The 27,284-nt window shown below is 43.9% G+C and overlaps 1 protein-coding gene across 1 annotated transcript in view; it reads left to right on the top strand.

Moving 5' to 3' along the window:
• Positions 1 to 8,614: 8,614 nt before the first annotated feature.
• Positions 8,615 to 27,284, top strand: part of RNF38 (ring finger protein 38) — a 207,145-nt gene continuing 188,475 nt past the window's right edge. The window contains exon 1 of the mRNA XM_054031977.1: positions 8,615 to 8,845. Coding sequence (XP_053887952.1) covers positions 8,713 to 8,845 — 133 coding nt within the window. The 5' untranslated portion in view covers positions 8,615 to 8,712. The remainder of the gene's footprint in view (positions 8,846 to 27,284) is intronic.

The raw sequence follows: 27,284 nt of genomic DNA, 5'->3' as shown, positions 1-27,284 counted from the left end.
TCCATGCCCCCCTCTCAGCCAGGCCCTTGGGAAGGCATTCAACAGCACTAGCTGGGTCAGAGGATACAGATAATTAAAGCATTCAGGGTTAAAATCACCCAGCGCAGAGGCCTTAAGCATCACTTGAGCCTTTATTATGGGGCTTAAGTGATACCTAGGACAGGTTCTTCTATGAGGTGAGTTTAATTCTCGGTGAAACAATATCTAAGGGAGGGATAGCTCAGTGGTTTGAGCATTGGCCTGCTAAACCCAGAGTTGTGAGTTCAATCCTTGAGGGGGCCACTTAGGGATCTGGGGCAAAAATCTGTCTGGGGATTGGCCCCCCTTTGAGCAGGGGGTTGGACTAGATGACCTCCTGAGGTCCCTTCCAACCCTGACATTCTATCTATCATTTCCAATAGTGGATTATATTGAGAACAGTGAAAAGCACATTACAGGTAAGATTCTGATAGAAGATTGGGGATTTTTATTGATTTATAGGACATACTTCACTTTTCTTTTCAAAACAAAAACATCATTGAGCAATTTGTTAAAAATAGTTGCTGTGGAGGGGAAAAAAATAACACACCAAATAATTACTCCAGATCTGTAGTAAAATTTTTAACATCAGATTTTCATTCTTTATCAAACTGGTGAGCTTTGACTGGCTTGAAACTAAATGAAATGTTTAATATTTAGATTGCCATGGATTTCTGATCACTGCAGTATTGAGAGTGAAAAGGCTGATTACGTAGAAAAAGACAGATCTGCTATCACATTCCGTGGTGCACTCCAGAACAATGAGGGGTTGTCACTACCTGCCCTGGGGTACCTCATAATGCTTTGTTGTTATAGATCCTCACCTGGGGTGCTCACAAATAGCCTAACAGCATGCATGTCACATCCTGAGTCTTTGTATAGCTACAGACCTGGTCCAGCAACTCTGACCCCTGCAGCCTGTCAACAACACACCAGCCACATTCTGGCTTCCAGCAGCCTTGGTTACTACCTGCAGGGTGACCCCAACACACTCCAAGTCCCAGATTTTCCCCACAAACACATTTTGCACTGACCAGCCCCCTCCTGGACAGTTCAGATATAAAAGGTCCATTGTAACCCTGTAAGGGATCAATATCCAACAGTTTGCTACTTCAATTGGAGTTACCAAACAATTCAAGTTAAACATGATGTTGGATTAGTTTTGATTAAAAAATAAAATAAAATAAAAGAAGCTTATTCAACCACAAACAAAGTGAATACAAGTAATAGGCATTAAAGTCAGAAATGGTTACAAGAGGAAAAAGAAAATGCTTTCTAGTAACTAAAATTTAACAAACTAGACTTGGTTCTAGGTAAAATCCTTACCATGTGTTTGTGATGTTACACCCCATAGTCTTTACGGAAATATGCTTATGATATGGCATAACTGAGATATATTTTATGCAAGATGGGTTTGGTAAGGTATCATTGGAAAGGTTATGATTTACTGAATGTGATTAACCAATTTGCATGCATGTATCATTTCTGTATCTGAAGCTGGGAATATTGACTTTGTAACAGTTACAACTGGGTGTATATTTAGGGGAACGCCCTCCAGACAGTAAGCAATCAGCCTGGATGAACCATTTAAGAAGGATAATAGAACTCTGGAGATACTAATCTCTCACCATCCTGAGTTTCCTGGGATGTTGTTTTGACACTGCAGGGTCATCTGATGATGTCACTTGGTACAGAGTCCCACCTTGGTCACTGCTGGTACTTTCCCACTGGAAACAAAGGCTTCCCGCCTTATGTACATTATATTTAAAGCTGGGAAGGAAGTTATTCCTGGCTCTCCATTTTGCCTGACTGCCCAAGAAGAGGGACTGCTAAAAACACCTGAAACGAAGGCAAAGTGGGGAGTCCAGATTGAGATGGGGTCCAGTCTGTAAAGAGAAAAAACTGGAACTCTGAGCTACAGAAACTCTGCAACCTGCCTAAAATAACCTTTAAGGTAAGAAATTACACTCAAGAAACAGGTTACAAAACGTATTAAGCTTAGCTCATGTATTTTGTTTTATTTGCTCAGTAATCTGCTTTGTTCTGTTTGCTATCCCTTATAATCACTTAAAATCTGCCTGTAATAGTTACTAAACTTGTTTTTGTTTATTATTAAACCCCATTTGTGCAATTTCCAACAGGGGGGCGCGCAAGAAGCTGTGCATATCTCTCTTCACATTGAGGGAGAGGGCGAATTCTTATGAGCTTGCACTGTATAAATCCCTGTACAACACAAGACAATATACCTTTGGGTCTGCACTACAAGGGAGGTGGGCACCTGAGTGCTGGGGCAAGTCCCTTAAGTTGAGTCTTCCCAGAGCTGATCTCAGTGTCTGTCTTTCTGCAGCTGGGTGTGGCCCTACCTGAGTGTGTGCTAGAGAAGGCCTGAGCCTGGCTCAGCAAGACAGGGTTACAGGGGGCCCAGGCTGGTGGAACAGGCAGGCTCAGTGGTATCCCAGTACATCAGGTGGCACCTTAAAGGGGGGCAACTCGTCACAGTGTTCCCAACAACACTGCTAACCAAATGTTCATGTCAGGCTCCCTCCCAAAGTCAAAGGGCTGGTTCCTTTGTCATCTTAAATGAAAGGGAGAGAAAGAAAGAGAGACTACGTGGGGTGTTTTTTGCTCCTCAATTTTATAGTCCAGTCACCCTTTGAAATGCATTTCCTAAAGGTTACTCCTACATAAAGTTCCTTCCCACTGTGAGGATGGACACAGACTCTCGTGGTGAAAGAGGTTCCATGTTGTTAAAATACAGATCAATCTGTTTCTGCCCTCCCCCCCCCCCTTCGCTGTTGCCAAAGAACGGCCACTTCACCGGTGAGTGCTCATCAACTTTGATGACAGCTGCCTTGAGACATCAGCTTGTCCTTTGTCTCTGAGAAACCGGTTTACCCCTCCCTAGACTTGTCTGGTCAAATGTTTCAGTCATGATTTCAGCTCATATTCATAACTTTATACACAATGTCGTTACATACATTTCACCTTGTTACTGACCAGTCATTAGTTTGTAAAGGATACCTCAAGGCATATTTTGTACAAAGATTATTACAATAGTGTATGGGGTGTGACTATAGGGTGCATTTGGTCACATATTGCTTAGAGCAGGTTGCTGAAAACTATTGATAAATGACCCTGTTAGTACCATTTTGTTAAATGCTGTATAGTACCAGTTGTCTTCATCTCAGAAGTGGGAAAATGATGTCTTTATGTAGCCATGCACTGAAAATAGCCAGATCTAACCCAACAGTTATATTACCTTCAAAAGTCTTGGTTGAAATTTAAACTAACTTTGTAAGGAAATACATCATAACTCCGGTAGTAAATAAACCATCATGCACCAGAAACTTTGTGGTTTTACAGTTCCATAACCTAGACACACACATTAAAAGTAGAGCTTGCCCTGAACTTCCAGATGTTCTGCAACCTTCTCATTTCCACTGGAAAGACAAATCTTTGAGTGCACATTAGATAAATGGCCAAAGCAGCTTGATAAGGCAGAACTATCCTTTTATTACCTATTTGTGGAGGCAAATTAATGGAGTGAGCCCCTTTAGAAACTGTTCTGTAGGAAAGAAATCCCCTATGCTTTGACCCTACCAATTTTTGGAGGGCTTGTGAAAGGGTGAATCTGTGCTATGACTCAGTAATATGTGATATTGAAAGCACAGGAACAATTTAAAGCAACTTCCCCAGAGGAATGGACTGGAAGATGTGATCAACAGCTGCCCTCCAAATCCTCCTTTTCCTTCCATTGCCCTTCCTCCATAGTCTTCATGTGGTGGTGTGGATTGTGACGGGGCCTGCTGTACACTGGTTCTCAGCATTAGGCTGCAGGAAGCATTAGTCCTGTCTGGCAGGTGTCAGCAAGGTGATGTCTCTCCAGATAGAGTAACAAAAAATAAATAAATTAAAGAAATTGGTGTGGGTGGCACGGGGTGTATATGTTGCCAGGTGGCCTCCACATTCAGTGAAATATAGTGGAAAGATGGCTCTTGGTGGGGCCTGGTGATGGGTTTTAACTGTTGCCATACTTTAAAAAGAAAAAATAGCAGAAGCCTCTTCCTACTCAATATTTTGTACCATGTGTTATGTAAAGATTGCATTGTTACAATGCAGTATGCAATGAATAAGATTTTAGTAAGTTTCGATAAAGAGCCAAAGTAAATGTCCTCATTAAAATACAACACAATGCATGTCTCCTTCCAGGTAGTAAATCTCATTGTTGGCTTCCAAGATGTCCTTTTTTTCAGTAAAATGTCACTTTTTCACATTATTTTCTTTACTATCCCTGAAAACTTTATAAATATGTTTTTGAACTGCATAACATTGCAGATGTGTGCATTTGCTTTAACATATACAACTACTGTAAGGATTTTCATTGTAAGGAAAAAAGTAATCTCTAACCACTTGGTATCTTTTCATGTATAAGGATTAAGGTAAAGATGTTTGTCACTGATATGTTACCAACACCATATGCAGTATATTGCAGAAGACAGTCACATATTATAACTAATTAAAGCTTACTGATTTATTAAACTCTCTATATAAAATGGGAATGTCAATTTAATCCCTAGCACCAAGAGATAGCAAAGTGCAGGTTTGGAGAATTTTACTCCTTCCAGAACTAAAACAGTGTTTTTGGAAGCAAATCAATGTAATTTAAAAGTCTTGTTTTAGCCTGGCCAAACGTTTCAATTTTATGTTCTTAAACAAAATTAACTGTTTGTCTTTCCAGACACTTTTCCTGATTGATTTTGACAGCAGAACTGGGCATCACTATGCTAATTAAACATCTGGGATTATTAAGTGAAAATTAATCTTCATGGCAGGAACCTGCATTGGTTGAATGTAACCCCCACGAGAATTTGAAGTCCTACTGCACTCTCTGCGGATGAGAGCCCTTTCTCTGAAGGTAACTAATTGACCTGACAGTCAGGCAAGAGGGGCTGAAACGACTAACCGATTAAGCACACACTTCTTCACCCTTAGAGGGAAGGGAAATTAAAAAGGGTGAGTTTTTCGAGATTACTCTAGCCCTGAAAACACATGCACCCCTGCCTTGCACTATGAAATCACAGCAAGGTGCAAATTTTTCTATAGGCACCACCACCCACGCCCCCATTAAATCAACCGTATAGGTAATTTTCGGTAACAACCATGTGGGGGTAAATGCACTTCTTCCAAAGGTTTGCTCCCTGCACCAGGGGCATGAGCAGCACAAGGCTCCTAGGGCAGATGGGGGCAGGATCTCACAGCAGCGGAGCACAGAGCCATGCACCCACCCCCCATGCAGGACTCTCGGTTTCTAGGTGCACCCAGCAATGGGCAGGTGCTGTTCATAAGTTGGTGGCCGTGCAGCAGAAGCCAAGCCAAGCCAGCCCCTGCCCTGACCACAGGCAGCTCTCTCCCCAGCCCCTGCAACAGCTGCCAGGTATTTGTAAACCATTGCTTCCTTCCCCTCCCCCACCGCCTCCGGCCCCTGCTCGGTCCGGCGGCGGCTCGCCCAGCCCTGCCCGGCCGGCTGCCCCCCACTAGCGCTGGCGCGTGATGGATAGAGAGCCAGCCCCGGAGCGGAGCAACCAGCCCCGTGCAATCGCCCAGCCGCCCAATCGATCGCAGCAGCAGCCGCCCGCCTCCCCTGCAAAGCATGCCAGCTGCAGGGGGGTGCAGCAAACCTGCGGGAAGCAGCAGCTTTCATGCACTCCCCGCATCTCAGTGCAGGGATTGCAAAGGCGAGTCCCTTCAGCTGTGCTGCAAAGCCACCCTGCTGCTAACTCACTCCCCCCGAGCTGCCGCCGGGGGCTGGGGGGAGAATCCTTTATTTGCTGCGGGTGAGAAACGGGAGAAGCGAGACCTGGCTGAGCACAAAAGGCTGCAGGGGAATCACCAGCAGCCCGGGCTCCCTGGGTGGCGTTTCCCTCCCCTGCACGGCTGGGAACAAAAGGGGAAAGGGAAGGGGGGGGGGAGGGGGTTGAGGATGATTCCGGGCTCTGCACATTTGGTCTGCTCAGGGCTTCCCAATGCCATTGCTCTCTGCACATTTCTCCTCTCTCTCCCCGGGCAGTGTGTGTGCGCGTGCAACTTCTCCCAGGGGCCCGCCCGCGTGCCAGCGCGCACCTGGGCGTGCAAAAGGCACATGCATAGAAAGTCTATGAAGACAGGTAGCCCTCTGCTGTCCCCACCCCCTTCACACCACTAAGAACAGATTAGAACATTGCACGGCGGCGCTGGGTTTATTGCACACACACGTGCATGCCTGAACTACAGTAGCCGATGTCTGTGTACACGCATGTAGAGCCACGCGTGTACAAACACACAGCGGCCAGCACACTTCATTTTATTTGCCCTAGAGCTTTTTAAAAGGGCGAGGGGGAAGAAACATGACAAGCAGATGCCCCAGCCATCCTCCTTCCCTGGCCCGGGCAGTTCTGGATTAGTACCAGTGCCCCCGCCCCCGCCATCTTCCCCCCTCCCCGGCCTGGGCAGTTCTGTGTTAGCACCAGTGCCCCCGGCCCGGGCAGTTCTGGGTTAGTACCAGTGCTCCCCACCATCCTCCCCCCCAGCCCGGGCAGTTCTGGCTTAGTACCAGTGCCCCCTGCCCGGGCAGTTCTGGCTTAGTACCATTGCCCCCGGCCCGGGCAGTTCTGGGTTAGTACCAGTGCCCCCGGCCCGGGCAGTTCTGGGTTAGCACCAGTGCCCCCCGCCCGGGCAGTTCGGGGTTAGCACCAGTGCCCCCGGCCCGGGCAGTTCTGGGTTAGTACCAGTGCCCCCTGCCCGGGCAGTTCTGGGTTAGTACCAGTGCCCCCCGCCCGGGCAGTTCTGGGTTAGTACCAGTGCCCCCCGCCATCCTCCCCCCCCGGCCCGGGCAGTTCGGGGTTAGCACCGGTGCCCCCGGCCCGGGCAGTTCGGGGTTAGCACCGGTGCCCCCTGCCCGGGCAGTTCGGGGTTAGCACCGGTGCCCCCGGCCCAGGCAGTTCTGGTTTAGTACCGGTGCCCCCGGCCCGGGCAGTTCGGGCTTAGTACCGGTGCCCCCGGCCCGGGCAGTTCGGGCTTAGTACCGGTGCCCACTGCCCGGGCAGTTCGGGCTTAGTACCGGTGCCCCCGGCCCGGGCAGTTCTGGCTTAGTACCGGTGCCCCCGGCCCGGGCAGTTCTGGGTTAGTACCGGTGCCCCCCGCCCGGGCAGTTCTGGGTTAGTACCGGTGCCCCCCGCCCGGGCAGTTCTGGGTTAGTACCGGTGCCCCCCTGCCCGGGCAGTTCTGGGTTAGCACCGGTGCCCCCCGCCCGGGCAGTTCTGGGTTAGCACCGGTGCCCCCCGCCCGGGCAGTTCTGGGTTAGTACCGGTGCCCCCCGCCCGGGCAGTTCTGGGTTAGCACCGGTGCCCCCCGCCCGGGCAGTTCGGGGTTAGCACCGGTGCCCCCGGCCCGGGCAGTTCGGGGTTAGCACCGGTGCCCCCCTCCCGGGCAGTTCGGGGTTAGTACCGGTGCCCCCCGCCCGGGCAGTTCGGGGTTAGTACCGGTGCCCCCCTGCCGGGCACTGTGTGAAGCAGGAGGTGGGAAGCCCCAGCCAGTCGCTTTAAAAGGCTTCCCCGCTCCCCACACGGCCATGGGGCGGGCGCGTGGCTCTGCTCCGCGGGCAGAGCCGGGCTGGATCCCGAGCCGCTAGCGCGGCTCCCCGCGGGAGGAAGGGCGGGAGGCCGGGCCAGCAGGAGCCGGGGGAGAAAAGTTTGTGGGTTTGCCGGAGGGGAGCCCCGGGCAGGGCGCTGGTGGGTTCCGGGGAAGCGCTGCCCCCTCGCTGGCGGGCTCCGGGCGGGCGGGCCGGGCACGGCAGTGGGAAGGCGCGGGGCTGGCGGCGGGCGAGGCCGCGCACAGGCAGGGCAGCGCCGGGGGACGGAGCCAGGCGAGTTTCTTGCCCAGGGCGGCGGAGGCGGCAGCAAGTTCTCCCCGCGCCGGGCGCGGCGCCCCCCAGCAGGCCGGGGGCGGGCCGAGGGACGCGCACACACAAAGGCGGCCGGGGGCCGCGGGCGCACGCCGGGCGGAGAGGCGCGGCCGGGAGGGGCGGCGGAGCTGCCGCCCCCTGCTCCTCGCATGCCCTTCGCTTTCGGTTCGCCGGCGCGGCGCGGCGGCTCGCAGGGCGGGGGCACCGCGGGCTGGCAGCCGCCTTTGTTTCCTCGCTTGCGCGGCTGAGCCCCCGGCGCCGGGCGGCCCCCCTGGCCCGGGTCCCTCCCCGCCGCGCGGCTCCGCGCCAGCCCTTTCCCCGCCCCCCAGCAAAGTAAGTTTCCCCGGCGGGCTCCCCCTCGCGCCCCGGCCTCGCCGCCCGCCCGCCCGCTGGGGACACCCCGGCCCCGCCGGCCGATGCCGATCGCCGCCAGCTCGCAGCCCCGCGCGGCGCAGCCCGACGCCCGCCTCTTCCCCCCGGCCCGGCTGCGGGAGCGGGACCGGGAGCGGGACCCCGCCAAGCAGGGGGCCGCCGCCGAGGAGCCGCGGGCCGCCGGGCGCCTGGATCCCCCCGGGCAGGCCGGCGAGGCGGCCCCGGCAGCCGGGCTGAGCGGCAGAGCGGCGGCTCCTCCCGCCGCCCCCTTCCTCCCCTCCCCGCCGCCGGCCCCCGCCGCCGCCTCCCCGCCGGCCCCCTTCCTGCTGCTGGAGCCGCCCCGCACCCGCTCCCGGTCCCGCTCCGGCTTCCTCACCCTCGCCATGAGCGGGGCCGCCGCGCACTTCCAGCCGCCGCCGCCCCTCCACGGGCCGAGCCTCCCGGAGCAGGGAGCCCGCAGCCAGGGCAGAGGCAGCCCCGCCGGCCACGGGCACCCCCGGGCCGCCCCCGCGCCAGGTAACGGGGACGGGGGAGACTGAGGGGAGTGGGGATGTGGGGGAAGGGTGGGGTGGGGGTGATTGGGATGCAGGGGTGTGGGGTATGTAGGGGGAAAGTTGGGGGGAGTAGGGTCTGTGAGGGGATTGATAAGGGGTGCAGCGGGAGTGGGTGCTGGGTGGGGTGCTGGGGAACTAAAGAAAGGTCGGGGAGACATTGCTGGGGGCCTGGGCTATGGGGGTACTAAGAGTGCTCGAGGGACAGGCTGCTTGGACTTGAGCTGATGGTGGCGGTGGGGTTGTTGGGGGGGGGGGGGGTCTGAAGAGTTGGGTGGTGCGGGGGCTGCCATAAGAGATCACAGGAGTAGCAGCCCACTTTGTTTTTCCGAAGTTGACACAATCTGTAACACTTCTGCCGAGTTGTTCAGCCTTAGCTCTTCCAAGCAATCTCTCTGTATCAGTCCCCACAGGGAAGATGACATGTGTCTGTCTGTACAGCGTGGTGGTGGGTGGGTGTATTTAGTATCAGACATTATATTGGCTACAAAAATGGCTACACAGTATTAAACATGCTTTCTGCTTACTTGTGGGAAGTTTGGTGCAGCGAAATGGAGAGACTTCTGTGTGTGGAGGCATTTTTCTGCCCCACACTCCTCATAAATTGGAGGGGTTTGTTTTTGCCTGTCCTATTCTGCTGGGGGAAACCGTGATCTGATTACGACTTCAGCTCTGAGCTCAGTCATTTTCATGGACACTCACAGTGTTGTCACACAGACTGAAGCTGTGAGGTGATAAGTCCCCAGGATGACATGGGAGCAGCACATACAGGGAGAAGAGAAGCTCAGGTTCCTAAGAAAATAACTTTAAAGGAAGTATCTTGAAAAAATACAACAAAGTAAATAAACTGGTTGTGATTTTATTCAAGTTTTGCCTAATGGTAACTTTCAGTACAACTGAAACTTTTATGATAATCAAAGTGAGAAATAGACTGGCCAAGATCAGTGTGGATCTATTGAATCTACAAGACTGCACGGAGGAGATAACTTCCTTTCCTACTTTACATATTTACTCACAATATTTGTGATGCTGGAATGATTGAATTGTCTGCCCAAAGGATGCTGTTTAATTCTCTTGCTGCATATAGTCCATTGGGGTAATCTCTGCCACGTAGATTGTATTCTAAAAGTTAGTATATAAGCATTTAAAATTATTCCATCATTTGAGATGTTTCAGGGTTTTTTTTCTTAGTGTCAGATGCAGAATTATAAATTATACTATTGTGGTAGAGAGACTAAAGTTGAAATAGCACATCTGTTATTAATATAATAATATATTATCATCTTCATTTTTTCTAGCCTATAGCTATAGTAGGTCTTAATTTATTTGACATTACTTTCTCTTTACATTGGCTTCAGCTGTAGCTATGCCCTCATACAATATTTTGTTAAATATAGACTTTGAATCCTTTAACAGAACAACAGAACTTTGATAATAATACTCATAGGGTATTCACTGCACATGGTAACCATGTGAGATGTGTGATTGTTCGTGGCTAGCATGGACTACTGTGGGAAAGAAACAACTAGGTAATAAAACTAACTCTTAGTATTAATAACATATAGTTTTTAGCAACCATACATCTCAAATACTTTTATTTAATCTTAATGAGTATTTGTGATTGCTTTAATTTTTGCTGTCCAACAGCTTTTTGTCTTGGCATCAGAAATCAGTTTTCATAGAAATAGCATTCTGATTTTTGTTATTTTCTTCTCAAATTAAATATTGAATAATCAGTTAGCAGCGATGCTTAGTTTTGAAAATATATGGCAGAGGAACTACTATGTCTATGTTTCAGAGTAACAGCCGTGTTATGCATCCGAAGAAGTGGGCTGTAGTCCACGAAAGCTTATGCTCTAATAAATTTGTTAGTCTCTAAGGTGCCACAAGTACTCCTGTTCTTCTTTATGTCTATGTGTAAATCCAAAACGGAGGCTAACTGTAGGCTATCTTTCCCTCTTTCCTTAATTTCTAATAAATATGCCAATTAAAAATAGGTGAGTTCTTAAATTCTTGTATATCTTGGTAATGTGGGGATTATTGGAAAACATCCTTATTCTTTTGGAAATACCATCTGCCTTCTTAATTACCACTTTATATTGGTCATATGACACCTGACACTTTTTTTTACTATTATTATTTAAAGAGTCATGTCTGTTTCCTGTTAAAAATGGCTACACAATATTACCCCAGTGAGGAACAGTTTTTGGCTGCTCACTCCAACTTTATTTTGGTGCTAAAATGTTAAGGCCTTAAATCTGCAAACACTTAAATGCGTGTACTTAACATTAAAGCATGTGAGTGGTCTCATTGACTTCAGTGGGACCCCTCTGTGTTTAAAGTTGTGCATGTGTGTAAGTGTTTAAAGGATTGGGGCCTATGATGATTTCTCTTCTCCGAGTTGTGTATGGCAATAGGAATTTTACTGTATGTTTATGAAGTTACTAGTGCAGGAAAACAGCAAAGAATGAAAGCATTTTGGGGAATTGGTGAGTAGGGAAAAGCTGTTTGTCTTCTCTTTGGAACATACAATTTTATTTATGCTAATATTTTGGGGCTGGGTGTTTATTTTTGTGTGTGTGGGTTTTTTTTTTTTTTTTTTTTTGAGCGGGGGAATGATTTACGGAACTGGTACAAGTTTTACTTTAAAATGAGAGCTATATAAGTATTTTATAAATAGCTGGATTTATTTATGTTTACTGGAATTTGTACTAAGGAGACATCAACTTAAAATCATACTTCTATTTGATTGTTTTACCTATTATTTCTAAAGGTAACTCTGAAGATTACAGAAAAATATCTGTTTGTGTTTTACTTTGTATATAGTCAGTTTTCACCATTGCTCTATGAAAGGCCCATACAATCAGAGAGATGATATTTAATAGGAAAAACATATTTGTAAAAGTGCAGAAATTGGCTAATCTTGGGAGCGGCTTTTTTTACTTGAAACTATTTCTATTTCTTTTTAAAATTGATTATACTTTAAGTGAATTTGTTGACTTAAACCCGAAATTTTCCTTTCTTATAGCTGCTCCTAACTTCCTGATACTTTCAACAACTTGTACAGTAATACTGGCAATGAAAAACTTGAAATTGTAGATGTATATTTCCTGTGATTTGAAACCTGTCACAATTACAGAGAAGAAACTCAGTCGAAGTGTTTAGTTCATCATAGTCCGTGTAAGATGTAACTATATAGCACTGTGGCAGCACGGAATTAGACTGAATGCATTTTCTTTAGCCTTCTCTGAGAAGGGGAGGGGTTGGTTTTATTTATTAGCCCAAACCTTTTGCTTAGAAACTCACTTAAACTACAGTTGCAGAGTTGTTGCAGTGAGGAAAGCTTGTAGGGCCTGTGTATAAAAATAGTACTTAGAACTGTGTTAAGGCCAGATTCTTCAAAAGAGATTAGTTCCTATTTAGAGAGCTGCCTAATTGAAGCTGGGTTTTTTAAAAAATCTGGCTATTTATGTTTACTGATCAAGACTTTCATGGAAAACAGATTAGTCTTACAAAAAATACACTTTAAGGCCCCAATTCTGCAAACATTTATGCACCTGCTTAACTTTGCTACCATGTGCTGAAGCATTTGCAGAATCAGTGCCAAAATTGTTTTTTGTTTTACAGTTGATAAAGTTTTTCTGTTAGCCACACTATTGAAAGTAATAGTTTTCAATTAGTTTGCTCTTTAATCGAGTCTCTGTTCTCAAAACATTGAAATAACAATATTATGAATTTCTATTTAGATTTCAGTATTAAGGAAACTTAGTACATTTTACAGACCAAGTCAGAATCTGTCGCAGACAATTACTGGGCGTCCCCATCCCCCACAATGTTTAGTGAAGTGTTTTTTTGTTTTTTTTTCTCATTTGTTTTCCCATTAAATATACATGTCAACAGATGCAAATGGCTTTATTCAAGATTGTCAAATTAATAAACGGGTAGTGGAATAGAAAACACAGAGCTGAACTGCTGAGTCTTCTTTTCATCCAGGAAATTGATCCTGATCTTAAGAGGCACTTTCAGGCAGAACTAGAGGAAAGTGCGTTACCTCTGTCACTGTAGGCATATCTTGTAAGTGAAAAAGATGAGAACAGCTAGAGACATGCTTGTCAGTTGGTAAGAGAGGTGTGGTTTTAATGGAAAATTTCAGTCCTTTTTCACCTTCAGTTTTTTGGAAGCTCCGATCTGTAAAATTATTTTTGTTGTGGTATTTGGGGAGGAAGGAACCTTAAAAACAATAACCTATTAGAATAACATACTTTCAGTGCGTGGTAGACAAAGCATTTTAAAGGTGGCTTTTCTCTGAAATGTTTCTACTTAGGAAAGCTACCTTTTGGCTGACTCCTGGTAGCTACATTAAATAAATTAACGCTGATTTCAATTTTCAGCCTTGTTATATTTCAATTTTAGATGGAATAGTTCTAAAAACTACAAATTAATGATGTCAGTCTCACATCAGTCAAAGCCTTACCATAAAATATTATTAAGAGGGGTGGTGGGAGATAAGTAAGCAGCTGCTAAGAGGTTTTAGTCTGAAGGAATTGAAACTGCTGATCAAAGGATCAGTGCCTGTTTTCAAACATATGCAAAAGTGCAGGGTGTGAAGGGGATGGACTTGCTTGTAAGGGTGCTGCCACTATTTGTATTGAAAGTGAGGTGGAAAGCTCTTGCAATTCATAGCGATTTTGCCTGATGCAGTATATGCTAAACAGTAGTAATTTACTGAAAACTCCCAATAAATTTCAGATTGTCACATGCGATTTTTTTATGCCCTTAGCAGTTATCTGTGTGCAGTACATATGGTTCTATTTTTGAATTGAATAGCAGTTACAGTGGTTTTATGGCGAGAGTCATGCTTAAATTTTGCATGCTCAGAGATGTGGGTCTTCTTACTTAGGTTACACTGGTCCCTTCACAGCTTTATGACCCTCTTAAGTAGAGCAAGATGCAAGGATATCTCCTTAGTAATAATGAATGAAGCACATTCAATACTTGGATTTGGTGGATAAAAGTCTGTTCTTGCACCTTTTTATATTCAAGGCTAGTGTATTTTAGCTGAAATGATTGTAGTTTGATGGCAATCCTTAGTGAGAACTTGCTCAGAATTGTAAACCCAGAGCACGTAATGCAGCCTAGTCTTTTGGTAGAAATTAGCTAGCTTGGATAATAAATTACGATTTACCTTTTGGGTTCTCTGAATTATTTAGTGAAAACCTTGGAAAGTAGGTTTTTAAAAAACAAAACAAACATTAATTTCTGGTTCTTATAAACAGCTTTTCAATAGAAATAAATCGACCACAGTATATGGAATGACGCATTTCAAGGGTTTAAGCATTTAGTATATTTTTAAGAAAGTAAATGTCCTTAGCCAAAGGGGGAGAGATTTCGGGCTTGTTTTGGGAAAAGTACACATTCATTTGTACATCTTTTTTTTTTTTTATGATGATGATCGTTTTCAGATAATATGCATCTTCCCGTAAGATTCTCCTATGAATCATCTTGATAAGTTTTTCACTTTGCTCCTAGTTTCTTGAGCAAATTAAATATTTATTAATATATGGTGAATATAAATATGTTCACTCAGTTGGGAAAAGATTCTGTGGTATACTAGGCCAGAGATATGCTATGTTGCTTTGTCAGAACATGTTAAGTTGATTAAAAGGTACAGTATGGAGGGGAGGTGATGGCAGTTGCTTGGGCTAGTTACTGCTGCTTTCCTATAGCAAACAGCAACTGCTGACAAACTTATGTTTTTCAGATTTATTGCTCATTATGTCGTTAGTCTGATAACATGATGGCTCTATTTTAGGGCGCATTCTTTTTAAAACTACAAGACAAATAACTGTAGAGAACCCTTCAGGTTTCAGACAAACATAATGACATAAACCACACTATTGCTACAGTTACTGGAATATGAATACTCTGAAAGTAACACTTGCTGGGGGTAGAGTAGGGAAATCTTTCATAATTTAAGAAAAATCTGTCTTTTCTATCCCATAGGACATACTCCTATTTAATATTGGGAAGGGGAAGAGAGAAAGTATTTAATTTTAAAATATATCTTTTGCTGCGCAACATCAATTTAGATTGCATAACTAGTGAAGGCCTAATCCAGCAAGGCGCTGAGTGACCTCAGTTCCCATTGATTTAAGTAGGAGTTGACTGACCTTGCAGAATCAGCCTCTAAAACAGTAGAGGGACAGGTTCCTTGGGTGCAATGCCACACTTGCCAAGGTACAGGACAGGGCTGTGGTGTGCTGATAGCCCATTCTGGATAGTACAAAAAAGTCTCTTCTGAATATTACTAGCTATTTTAGCTACAACATGAAAACTGGTTAGCTGCAGAATTCACAAATACATTTGGATTGCTGTACTTCCCTCTGGTGTACAGCCCCATCCCTGGACCTTGGCTACACTTGATAAAAGACTGGGTCAGGTGCTTCTGTCAACAAGGGAACTATTGCAAAGCTACATGTGAAGGTAATGGGCGTGTCTCTTCTCTTACACCTGTTTTATATTAGTGTAACTACGTAGACTTCACTGGAGTTATGTCTGCTTTACCACTGTGTAAGTGAAAGGAGAATCAGGCCTAATGTCTTACAGTTAAAGACTCTATCCTTTTTGATTTAAAAACTAGTACTTCCAAATAAGTTGAAAAATACAAAATGATCAATTACAAGTCATTTAATGAAATTCAGCACAGCCTCAATGAAACAAAAGTATCTGAAAGAGGCTCAGGCCCCCCCAACGTCTAATAGCAACACTGAAAAACGCCTCAATTATTGAATGACTAAATTCAGCTGCCAATAATTATTCAGTACCCCCTTTACGGTTGGATAGTCATAGTTACATTCTTTAGTTTAGTTTATATTATGGAACTTCCTTTTTTCCCTGTATGCGATTTAATACGTTTGAAATTCTGGTGCTCCTCTGTGTTCATGTCTGTCTTGTTGCTGAGACATAGTTTGTCTGTAGAGTGCAGGTGCTGCTTGAACGTCTAGCTAATTCATTCCAGTTTAATATTACCTTTAGAAAATAAACAAGCAGAAGGTTTTGTACTTTTTCTGGTTTATCTGTATGTTGTGCTTTGGGGCAGGTGGAGAGGCAGAAATATTTTGGGTGATGCTCTGCTTGCACATAATTAAGGTGAAAAATAGTCTTGTCACCAAAGGGAGCATGAAGAAACGCTTTAACAAGAGTACTAATAAGCATGTCTGTGAACATTATATAAATCTGGGGGTGGGGGAAGACAGGTTCAATTTTTAGAAAGATTTTGCTTACCTTTTTATATTTTTAGCCACTTGCCACTTTTCACCCACAAGATTATCTTGGCAAAATGAGGCCCTCTTGCATACAAAATCTTTTTAATTCATGATTTGATATGAAAGATGGTGTTTTAAATCTTGTTGCAATGATATTAGTGAAACTTCAGCTTCTTTCGTAAAATATCTGAAGCATGAGAATTACAGGTGGTTTCTTGTTTGGTTTCTAATATGAATCAGAAGCTTAGGTGGAGAGAGTTTTGACTAAAATGTCAGTTAAATATGAATGTGCCCAACCTGAAAGGTGTAGTACAGAAGGAGGAGGGGACTATATGGAACAGGTGAGAATACAAGATATTAAAGAGCTAGTCTTAAAAAGTTTGTGGTCTTTAACTTGTACAACTGATTAATTTGTAACTAAATTATACTTTTCTCCCTTCATGCTTGTGGCTTACTGTTGTGATATGTTGATGCAGTTAGAGGTGAGATGGAACATCCATTCTGTGCATATTTTTCAGTTGCTTTTTATTTGCTCTATAGATGCCTTTTGGTTGAAATCTCTCATGCTTGTTCTGAAGTACTCTTTCTGTCTTGTGTGCACAAAGCATAATACATATCCATTTGGTTGTTTGAGCTACCTGAACGTGGAAAAACATTTTTTTTCAACTGGTGAGAAGTATTGGTTGGTCTTTTTGTGCTCTGATAACAATATAGCTTTCTTTTAGCACTTATTTGACATGTAATGTAAAATGAAAAAATGCATGCTCTCTGTTCTGTTTGGAGGAAGGAGAGGGAAGTGGTTTTGAAATAGCAAAGTTATGGGTATTTTAAGAAGTGTTTTGAGCATGCTGAGTGTTTTGTTTTCTGAACTTCTGACACACACATGCTCTAGTTGTTCACTTTCTTAAAACATACTCTGCCCCCACCTCCCCCATTGAAGGATTTGAGCTGCTACCAATATGCCACCTTCTTATTTGGGTTGATCTTGAGCCTGCTTGCTCTCATCCAAGGTTCACTCATGGCTTCGGTTTTGGCCCAATGAAAAGGGATGTGTGTCATCAGCATACTTGTGGCATAACACTTCAAAACATCTTGCTAACTTCTCCTTCTGCATCCAAGCGAAGATAACCCATGTTCACCAGGCTGTCGAGCACCTGCAACAGTCTCGTTGGGAATCTTTCTTTCATAGATGGACCAATAATGGAGGCTTTTATGTTTCAGATCTTGCTTAATAATAGTGTTTGATTTTATTCTTGCTTAATAATCAACTTGCTGTTATTCTACTGGGGGTTGTAATCTTTCAGCTCTCATAAATTAAGCCATTGGGCTTGATCAGTAGCTGCACGGGAGACTTCCAAGGGAAAAACAAACTAAAAGGAGCTTTTAATGCAATGTTGCTTGATTCTAATTGCACAAAAATCAGGTACACTTATTTTAAGATTTGCACTTAATCTTCATTCCTCCTCCTTGTATCTATGCATTACAGTAGGGCAGGGGGAATGAATAGGTGGATTGCGGGCCAAATCGAGACCACCAGACACTTTTGAACTGACCCCAAAATCTTACTATTATTGTTGGGATTTTTATTACTTTCTCTAGAGTTTGGACCTTGACTGTACCTTGACTAAGAAATTTGGATCTTGACAAAAAATAGACTACCCCTGCAATAGGGTCTTCCCTTGCATGATTGCACAATACTGAACAGAACAATGCTACTTGTGTCGGCAAATAATAAATACCTTACAACCATTCAAAGAAATTGCACTATAATAGTACATACGCATGCACATACATAGGATTTTGTATTAGGAGATATATCATATGATCATGTCTTCAAGTACGCTGTCTTAATGCAAATGTACAAGGAACAGAATTTAACTCTGAATTTCATGACTTTTATTAAATTTCAATTCTCGTCCATGATCTACATACTCCCCTGTGTAGGATTCTTTTTACTTTTTTTTTTTTTTTTTTTTTGAAGGAGTAGTTCTCAAACTATTGTACTGGTGACCCCTTTCACATGGCAAGCCTCTGAGTGTGACCCCCCCCCCATAAATTAAAAACACTTCTAAATATATGTAACACCATTATAAATGCTGGAGGCAAAGTGATGTTTGGGGTGGAGGCTGACAGCTCGTGACCCTGTAATAACCTCGCGACCCCCTGAGGGGTTCTGACCCCCAGTTTGAGAACTCCTGTTTTAAAGGAATCGCCTAAGATTGTGTGTGTGTGTTATGTACCGTGTCATCCAGGTGTGGAGGGAGAATGGCTATGTAATTGGTAGGGGTTGTGTCCAGTAACACGCATTGAAAAGACAGAATTGCAGATTCTGTGCTGGGAAAAATATGGAGCACTTCATTACTACATGTGTGGCAAAATTTGTAGTAAGTGACCACAACACGGAGCAAGGTGCAGCAAACTATTCCAGTGCTCTGGCAGTTCTAGGTGAAGTATTGCTCCCTCACCACGGTTCACAGCTTGTCCTGTGTATATGAATGTCGACTGAGGTGTGTATGTATTTTGCCAATAGCAAGTTACTGCTGTTCAGAGCATAAATTTACTCTGTTTTCTGTAGTAGCTTAGGCCCTGATCCTATAAAGACATTTATTAATGTACTTTATGCATGGGAGTGGTCCCATTGATTTGGCTAAGGATCTGTGCAAATGTTTGCAAGATTAGAGCTATACTTTCTTTTCCCCTGCGGTAGCATGTGTTGTACTTTTAGCTTCTTCCTTACATAATCAGACTGTCACCTTTTTGGAGTTTGCAGATATTCTGGTGTAGCTCTTGCATGGGACCACTTTCTTTCTCTTATAAGTTGGTATGGCAGAAAACCAAGCAGGAAGAAATGGCTTGTGCATGGAATTTGGAGGCAGGTTTTGTAGTAAAATGCTGCACTTTTTGGCTCATAAGCCCTGGGAGCATATGGATTCTTTGTGGTGCAGAAACTGCGTGTGTGTATTTTTAATACATGTATATTTATATTTCAAGCAAGGTTTTGATTTTATATTTAAAGACGTGTTTACAAAATTGATAGGAAAACAAGTATGGCAGATACTATAATTCTCTTTAAATTATGCCTATGGATTAGGGCATTTCAGGACTTTCCGAAATTCTTAATGCTTTATTTTTTAGGGGAGAGAAAAAGCTCTTAACCAATTAAGAGAACAGTGTGTCAAAACTATCAAGACTGTGTGACAGTAACGTTTATGTTTGCTGAACAGTATGCTATAAGCTGAAGTATCAATTTACAAATAAACAGGAAAAATGTATAATGGATGTTCTTCATTGATGTCTATTACAGTTAGTAACAAAAATGGGGAAAATTCTTTTTCCTCTTTTATTGAAACTTCTAAATGTTTTTTGAAACTTCCAGCCTGTTTTTGTCTATGTCTTGCACGCTTTCACTACTCACTGTGTAGTACAAATGTAAGCTTCTAAATTGTATTACTGTACTTGGATATATAGTCAGGAGGGTGTCCCATTAGTTTGTTCATTTTTAATAGAAGAAAAGTGTTTTTACAGGTTGTTTTTAAGACACTTCATGTTCTGATGTATTCTTTATTAATTTGTAATATAACAAAACTGTTCTGAGTTTCCATCATAATACTCTTGTGGTCCTTAACTCAAAGTATTGTGAGCATATTGGTGTGTAAGCTGATGAAGCACAAAAGTGCAGGGTCAGCCAGATAGATCCCCTTTCCTAGGGAGAATTTTATCTCTTGGTCTCAGAAAAACAGATAACAAACATAAACATGTAACACGCAGATGTTTCTTGGCTCAGTTTTTTACTCAGTCCTGGGTTCAAAGAACAGCCTTCTTTCAGGCAATTCCTTTGTTCCTGGCGCAGCTGCTTCTATGCAGCACCTGCATGAACCTGAGTTGCTATTAACTCCTCCTTTTCCAGGCACAGGATAGGGTCTCTGAACCTGGTAATACTATGCTTTGAATATCAACCATATTTAGGAATCTGCTGCCAACAAAGGAGTATGTTCTTATTGTCCATTGAGTAGCAAATCTGAGCTCATGATGTTCTAATCCACTGATGTCCCATCATTTGCAAAAATAACTCCTGTGTGAATAAAGTCTGCTTCAGTACGTGTAGTTAGTATTAGTGGAGTAGAACAGTTTGTAAACTGGAAGCTCCTTTTTGTTGAATTTCAGTAGATCAAAAAAAGTTGATAGGTTCCCCTCCCCCTCTCCTCTTTTTCCAGTTGCAGAAATAAAGAACTTTGGAAATCTAATCTGATGATACTTATGGTGTTTTTTCCTATCGTATTTTTAGTTGTATTTGCATAAATGACAATCTGAAATTGTTTTATTATCTTTGTGTGCCCTTTCCTTAAAGAACTGGTTTTCTGTGGCAGGCTGGGATTGAGCTAGTCCCACTCCTAGAAAGTGTCTGGGAGATGATGATTCTACCTCCAATTCTTCCTGAGGCTACGACACTTCTGTAACAGGGTGGTTGGAATAGGATTGAAGCTAGTAATAGCGAGCAGTTCTCTTATAGTATGAGAGGATAGTGAACTTAAATTAGTAACATCGATTATATATACCATTTTGGCATACCATAGGCCAAACAACAAATAAATACACATCAGTCCCTAAAATAGACAGATAAAAGTCAGATTGTCATTCCCTTATTCTTAAGGGTTTGGCATAGAGTTTCCAGTAGGGAATGCTAAGACTCCCTTTTCCTGTGATAACCATAGTTTAAGATTACTGACCAATTGTCAATTAAATAAATAAATCCACAGGAATTGCTTAATGATTTGTCTGGGTATTTTTGTAATTGATTGGCTGGGTCAGGAGGAGGTTTAAAAAAAAAAAGCGGTGAGGCTTTAAATCATAAAAAGGTATAATAATCTTGCCTTCGCTTTCTATAGGTGGGCTCATCCTTTGAGTGCAAGAGAGAGATTTGCTAAACTGAGTTGTGTGCATGTATGTGGAGTCTCTTCTCGCATTTATTTTCTAAAATTCTTGTAAAATAGAGTTTAGCTATTCAGAATAGATATTCCTGTATTTGAAAATCATATCACCCATTTCAACTGAAATTCTGCTGATGGGGATTTATTTATTTTTTGCATGTGAGAGTCCATTTACTTTTCTCTTGCTCTCTCTAGGGGTAGTCACTGATCTACATAAACTGATTTTGAATCCTCCTAGACACTATTCCTGTTATTTCAGAAGTACCTGTAACAAGGGTATGGTATCTTGGGGCGCATTCAGATGAGTAAGTCAATCTCTTGTCTGTGACTTCCTATCTGAATTCCTGATATTTGTTTTGAATTGATGGCTATGGCTAGAGATTCAATTACAGTGGAGTGTTTGGGGCAGGAATGGGAGAAAGCACAAAGCATAGAACACAGACTGCTTACAAAAGCAGGTATGAGACAATACTACTTGCGCTGCAATTTTGCAAAAGTACTTCCTGGCTCCAAATGGACTGGTTGCGATATTCCAGCAGGGTCACATAACTGTTCCAAATGACTGATTGCCTTTCACCACACTTCTTTAGACGGTAATCTGTTTGTTTTTTCTGAACTTAAAATGTTTCAGAGGAGAAAAAATGGCCAGTCCACTGAATTCTATTACTTTAATTGGAGATCTTGTGTACTATGATTGAGTTTGTAAATTTATAATACGCTGGCTGGTTATGATTTGACAAAAGGACGACAGGACTCCCGTTTTTGAGATGCTGTCAATGATTACTACCGCTGCCACTTATGTTTTGTGATCCAGAACAATAATAGTGAGGGGTTTGTACGTCAAGAAAAGTGACCAAATGGGTTGTCCTGAATCTCCTCATTCAATAGGAGCAACTCAGAACAAATTAATCTACATAAGAGAGCAGCAGTTGCAGATGCTTATATTGCTAACCAGTGATTGGCATAGTGAACTCAAGGGATTAGAGAAGAAATTTAGGTAAATGCTAAAATAGCAGATGAATGGGGCCTATTACTTACAGCATCGGGGATCCTCCATCAGCCACATGTAAGTGGAGATGTGCCAGTACTATGAAACTGAAATACACCTCTACCACGATATAACGCTGTCCTCGGGAGCCAAAAAAATCTTACCGCATTATATTGAACTTGCTTTGATCCACCGGAATGCGCAGCCCCACCTTCCCGGAGCACTGCTTATTTGTGTTATATTGGGTAGCGTTATATTGAGGTAGAGGTGTACTCCAGCAATTGGAAGTGGTGGTGGAAGCTCTGACTTCTTCAGAAACCTGCCAAGCGTGATTCTATTTTAAAGTGGGGTTTCTGGTATCAAAATTAATAATTTTGAAGAGAGACCAAAAAAGACACATTTGTCTTTTAAACCCAGTTTGTATTTAGAGGTGTGCCGAAGGTTGGATAGGGGAGGGAACAGGTGCGATCTCCCCTCCCCTTTCCTTTTCACTTCTGTTTTATGATGTATAAAGAGATCCTGGAAGGTTCCCTTCTCCCAAGGATGTCTGTATGGGGTGGGGATGTGGTATGGTGGTGTGTGGTGTTTTTGTTGTTGTTGTTGTTGTTGTTTTCCCCCTAAAACCTTAGATGTGTCAGGAATGTCAAGTCTCATCTTTCCGGTTTTGCCCAGGGGACTCCCTTGGAGGACTCAGAGGCAAATGCAGAGCACTTTTACTCCTTAATCAAAGTGGCAGGGATGTTGAGCCTAACTGCCACGTTCCAAATTTCTGCCAGTTGTTCGAGGTAAATCTGTGCAAACAAAAAAAGAAAACTTCGCGAGAGGAAGCAGTTTAATCAGTTAATCCTCACTCAAGCGATATCCGTGATATGATAAATCTACTAGTTATCCAGTCATCCATAGTTTTCCAAGTAAAACAGGGTAGACAAGACCTGAATTTGTGAAGTAAGAAATGACCAGAACAAAAAAATTAGGCATTCTGTTTGTCGTCAAACAAAAAATATACCTTTTTTTCCCTTGCAAAAAAAACCGCTCTGTGTGTTCTAAAAGATGACTTGCAAAAGAAAAGGAGTAGGTGTGGGGTGAATTATGCCATATATAGCTAGATGTGAGGAAGCTGGACTTTTTGTTTGTGTGTGGAGGGGTAAGAAGAAGTGAAAACAAGGGAAGTAGCTGAATTTTCTGGAGAGTTTGAATCCCAGATTAATGTGGAGCAAATGTAATCTTAAAACATTTTGATACCAAGACACTTGCCACTCTTCCCATTGCTTCACTTTATCTTATTCCTCTACATTAAGAGAAATAATTTGAGGCTTTTTCCTATCAATTATGTCTTGGGATTTTTTTGATGTAGCACTTCCTGTCTGGCACTAACAAGAGAAGCATTTATAAGGGCATTTTCCTTCTCTTCATAACTCTACTTCTCCTGCTGTTTTTCTTCTCTTCTGGCTTTATTCAGCCTTCCTGACTATATAAGGAACTTGAGGATTCAAGTTTAATAGTAACATAAAGAGGAGACTACATTGTCCAGTTGCAGCAGAGATCTATTAAGATCCTGGGCTGCATCAAAAGGAGTATTATAAACAAGACCTGGGAAATCATTATACCATTGTACAAGGCTATGGTGTAGCTGCACCTTCAGGGCACTGCATCCAGTTTTGGGGCATTTTACTTCCATAGGGATATACACATTAAGGAGAATTGTCTGGAGAAGAGATACTAATGGGCAATTCAGAATGTTTTAACTATGATGCTCTGAAGAGCTTACACCTATGCAATTGGAGAAGAGGTGGCTATGTGTGGTTTATTGCTTTTATAAAGAGGGAGCAATTGAGTAAGGATTTAGCTATCTATTCAGGTAGCAACAGGAAAAAACACAACTTCTTAAACAATTAAAGTTTAGCAGGTACTGGCAGAACCAGGGGTGGTTGTGGAGGTTTTTAAGACCGTTTGGTATTGTCAGCATCTTGGGTTATAACTTGTGATTTAGGGTTTGACAGCACTAGGAAGGTTTGCTGTTTTAACTATACTGGGAGTTTCAGGAAGTGGAATAAGCTATAGTGGTATAAGGCACTTTCTATACCAATATAACTGCATCTATAGTAAGGTCTGTACTGTTGTAACTGACAGCTGGGGGTGTGATTTGTGTGTGTGTTTTTTTTTTTTTTTTTTTACTGATACAGTTATATCAATCTAACTTTTCTAGTGTAGACCAGCCCTTAGATGCTTAATGTAGTTGATTCTTGCTCACGTTTGCTTTGTTTTGGATCAAGAAGGAACTTTCTCTCCAAGTATATTAGGGCGCTCAGAGCTTTCCTTCCTTTCTCTGGAGCATTGAGCATCCTCTCTTAGAATCAGGTGGGTGAATCCCAAAAATATTCTCCCCACCCATTGTTACTCTTCTCCTGTGCCGCCTCTTTTGTTGTTGACTGGCTTCTGATCTCCTATGCATACATGTTCCTCTCAACTTTTCCCCCTCTTCCCTGCTCACCTATCCTGTGGGACATGCTAGCGCACTCTGCTGGAGTGGTCCAGCTTGATGTGCATCGTAGTGTTGAAGGACAAAGTGATATCTTGATTCAGCACAGCACTTTCTCGCTGATTGACTGAGCCCTGCAGTCAGCCAAGATGTCAGTGCGGAAGTGGGATAGGCAGATGGCTTGGGGTTTCCTAGGCTATTGCTAATAACAAGGTTCTAAAAGGTATTCAAATTTTGCTTGAGTGAGTTGCAGCACAATTTTAACACAGATGATCTCGTGCCCAAATGTTTTAGTTGGGATAGTTTAGTGGCTCTGTAGCTCAAACTGTAGCAGCTTGTGTCTTTTGATGTTGTGAAGGCCAAGACTGTAAGAGGGTTGAGGATAGGTCCATCAGTGGCTATTAGCCAGGATGGACAGGGATGGCGTCCCTAGCCTCTGTTTGTCAGAAGCTGGGAATTGGCGACAGGGGATGGATCACTTGATGATTACCTGTTCTATTCATTCCCTCTGGGGCACCTGGCATTGGCCCCTGTCGGAAGACAGGATACTGGGCTAGATGGTCCTTTTGGTCTGACCCCGTAGGGCCGTTCTTATAGCAATATCTATTGAGGTTGTCGGAGCTCTAGATAAATGCTAGCTAGCTAACTGCTACTGCAGCACTAGCATGTCTCTCTGTGAAACTCACAAAAAATAGTGGCTGTTTTATTCTAACTTTCAGTGGTGGTAAATCACTTTTTTGAGAGAAAGAGACAGAGAGATGACATTTGAGATGGCTTCCCCATCAGCTAATCATTTAAAGTTGCGTCAAGTTTTGAACACTTACATAAGAACATATGTGTGGTCTGTCTAGCCCAGTATCCTGTCTTCTGACAGTAGCCAGTGCCAGATGCTTCAGAGGGAAGGAATAGAACAGGACAGTTTTGAGTGATCCATCCCCTGTTGTACAGTCCCAGCTTCCGGCAGTTAGAAGTTTAGAGACACCCAGAGCACGGGTTGTGTCCCTGCCCATTTTGGCTATCTTCCCATGAATTTATCTAGTTCTTTTTTTGAACCGAGTTATACTTTTGGCCTTTATAACATCTCCTGGCAATGAGTTCCACAGGTTGGCTGTGTGTTGGGTGAAGTAGTACTTTCTTTCTTGTTTTAAAACTGCTGCCTATTAATTTCATTGGGTGACTCTTGGTTCTTGTATTATGTGAAGGGGTAAATAACACTTCCTTATTTACTGTCGCCACACCATTCATGATTTTGTAGACCTCGATCATACCCTACAATAGCCATCTCTTTTCTAAGCTTAACAGTTCCAGCATTTCTGTCTCCTCATTTCGAAGCTATGCCATACCCCCTAATCATTTTTGTTGCCCTTCTCTGTATCTTTTCCATTTCTAATATATCTTTTTTGAGATGGGGTGACCAGAACTGCATGCAATATTCAACCTGTGGGCATACCATGGGTTGATATAGTGGCATGATGATATTTTCTGTCTATTATCTATCCCTTTTCTAATGGTTCCTAACATTATGTTAGCTTATTTGACCGCTGATGCACATTGATCACAATTGTCCACAATGACTCCAAGATCTTTCTTAAGTCATAACAGCTAATTTAGACCCATCATTTTGTATGTGTACTGGGGATTACCGTATATACTCGTTCATAAGCCGAATTTTTTTAGTAAAAAAGGGAAGCACCAGAGACGGGGGTTGGCTTATGAACGGGTATAGAGAGGGAGAGGTGGGACACAGCCCCTCTCCCCAACAGAGGGAGCAAGGAGAGGCAGCAGAAGGGAAGAGGTGGGGCCAGAATCTCTCTGCTTCTGGCCACGCTGCTCCCCCCCCCCCCAGCCTCCGAAGCAGCTGCAGCTCCGGGGCTGGCAGGCTGCAGCCGTGCTGCTCGGCCCCACCCCCCCAGAGCAGGCTGTGGCTGCACTGCCTGGCCTGCTGGAGCACACTACGGTGGTGCCGCCCGGCCCAGCCCGCTGGAGCAGGCTGCAGCCGCGCTCTCCAGCCTGCCGGAGCAGCTCCAGCCAGGTCAGAGACATCGTCCCCTGGCCCTCCCCAGATAAGGTGGGAAGGGATGGGATGGGAAGAGTGTGGGGGTCCCGGGCTAGAGGTGGGGTCATGTGGGGGGTGGTCACAGGGGTTACTCCCCTGACCCCCAGCTTCTCCCCCACAAAAAATTTCCCCACCAGTTGCTGTCCTGACCCGTCAGGGTAAGCAGCTGGCACGCCGGGACACTTTGTTTATTTAGGTTTACCTCCGTGCCTGCAGACACTCGAGGTAAACAAACCATCTTCGTCTGCCAGCAGCTTATCCTGATGGACTAGGAGCCAAAGTTTACTGACCCCTGAATTATAAGGTCGTCTTATGAATGGGTCAGATTTGTTTGGGCATAAGCTTTCATGGGTAAAAAACCCACTTCTTCAGATTGTCCGGTGGAAGATTGTCTGAAGAAGTGGGTTTTTACTCACGAAAGCTTATGCCCAAATAAATCTGTTAGTCTTTAAGGTGCCACCTGACTCCTCGTTGTTTTTCCAGTTTAGTGAGATACCTTTGTAGCTCTTTGCAGTTGGCTTTGGACTTAACTATCTTGAATAATTTTGTATAGTCTGCCAACTTTGCCACCTCACGGTTCACTCCCTTTTCCAGATCATTTATGAATGTGTTGAACAGCACTGGTCCCAGTATGGAACCTTGGGGGATCCCGCTTTTACCTCTTTCCACTGTGGAAACTGACCATTTA

The sequence above is a fragment of the Malaclemys terrapin genome, chromosome 6, assembly GCF_027887155.1.
Source record: "Malaclemys terrapin pileata isolate rMalTer1 chromosome 6, rMalTer1.hap1, whole genome shotgun sequence".
In the NCBI taxonomy this organism is placed as follows: Eukaryota; Metazoa; Chordata; order Testudines; family Emydidae; genus Malaclemys; species Malaclemys terrapin.
This window is presented reverse-complemented; position numbering and strand designations above follow the sequence as displayed.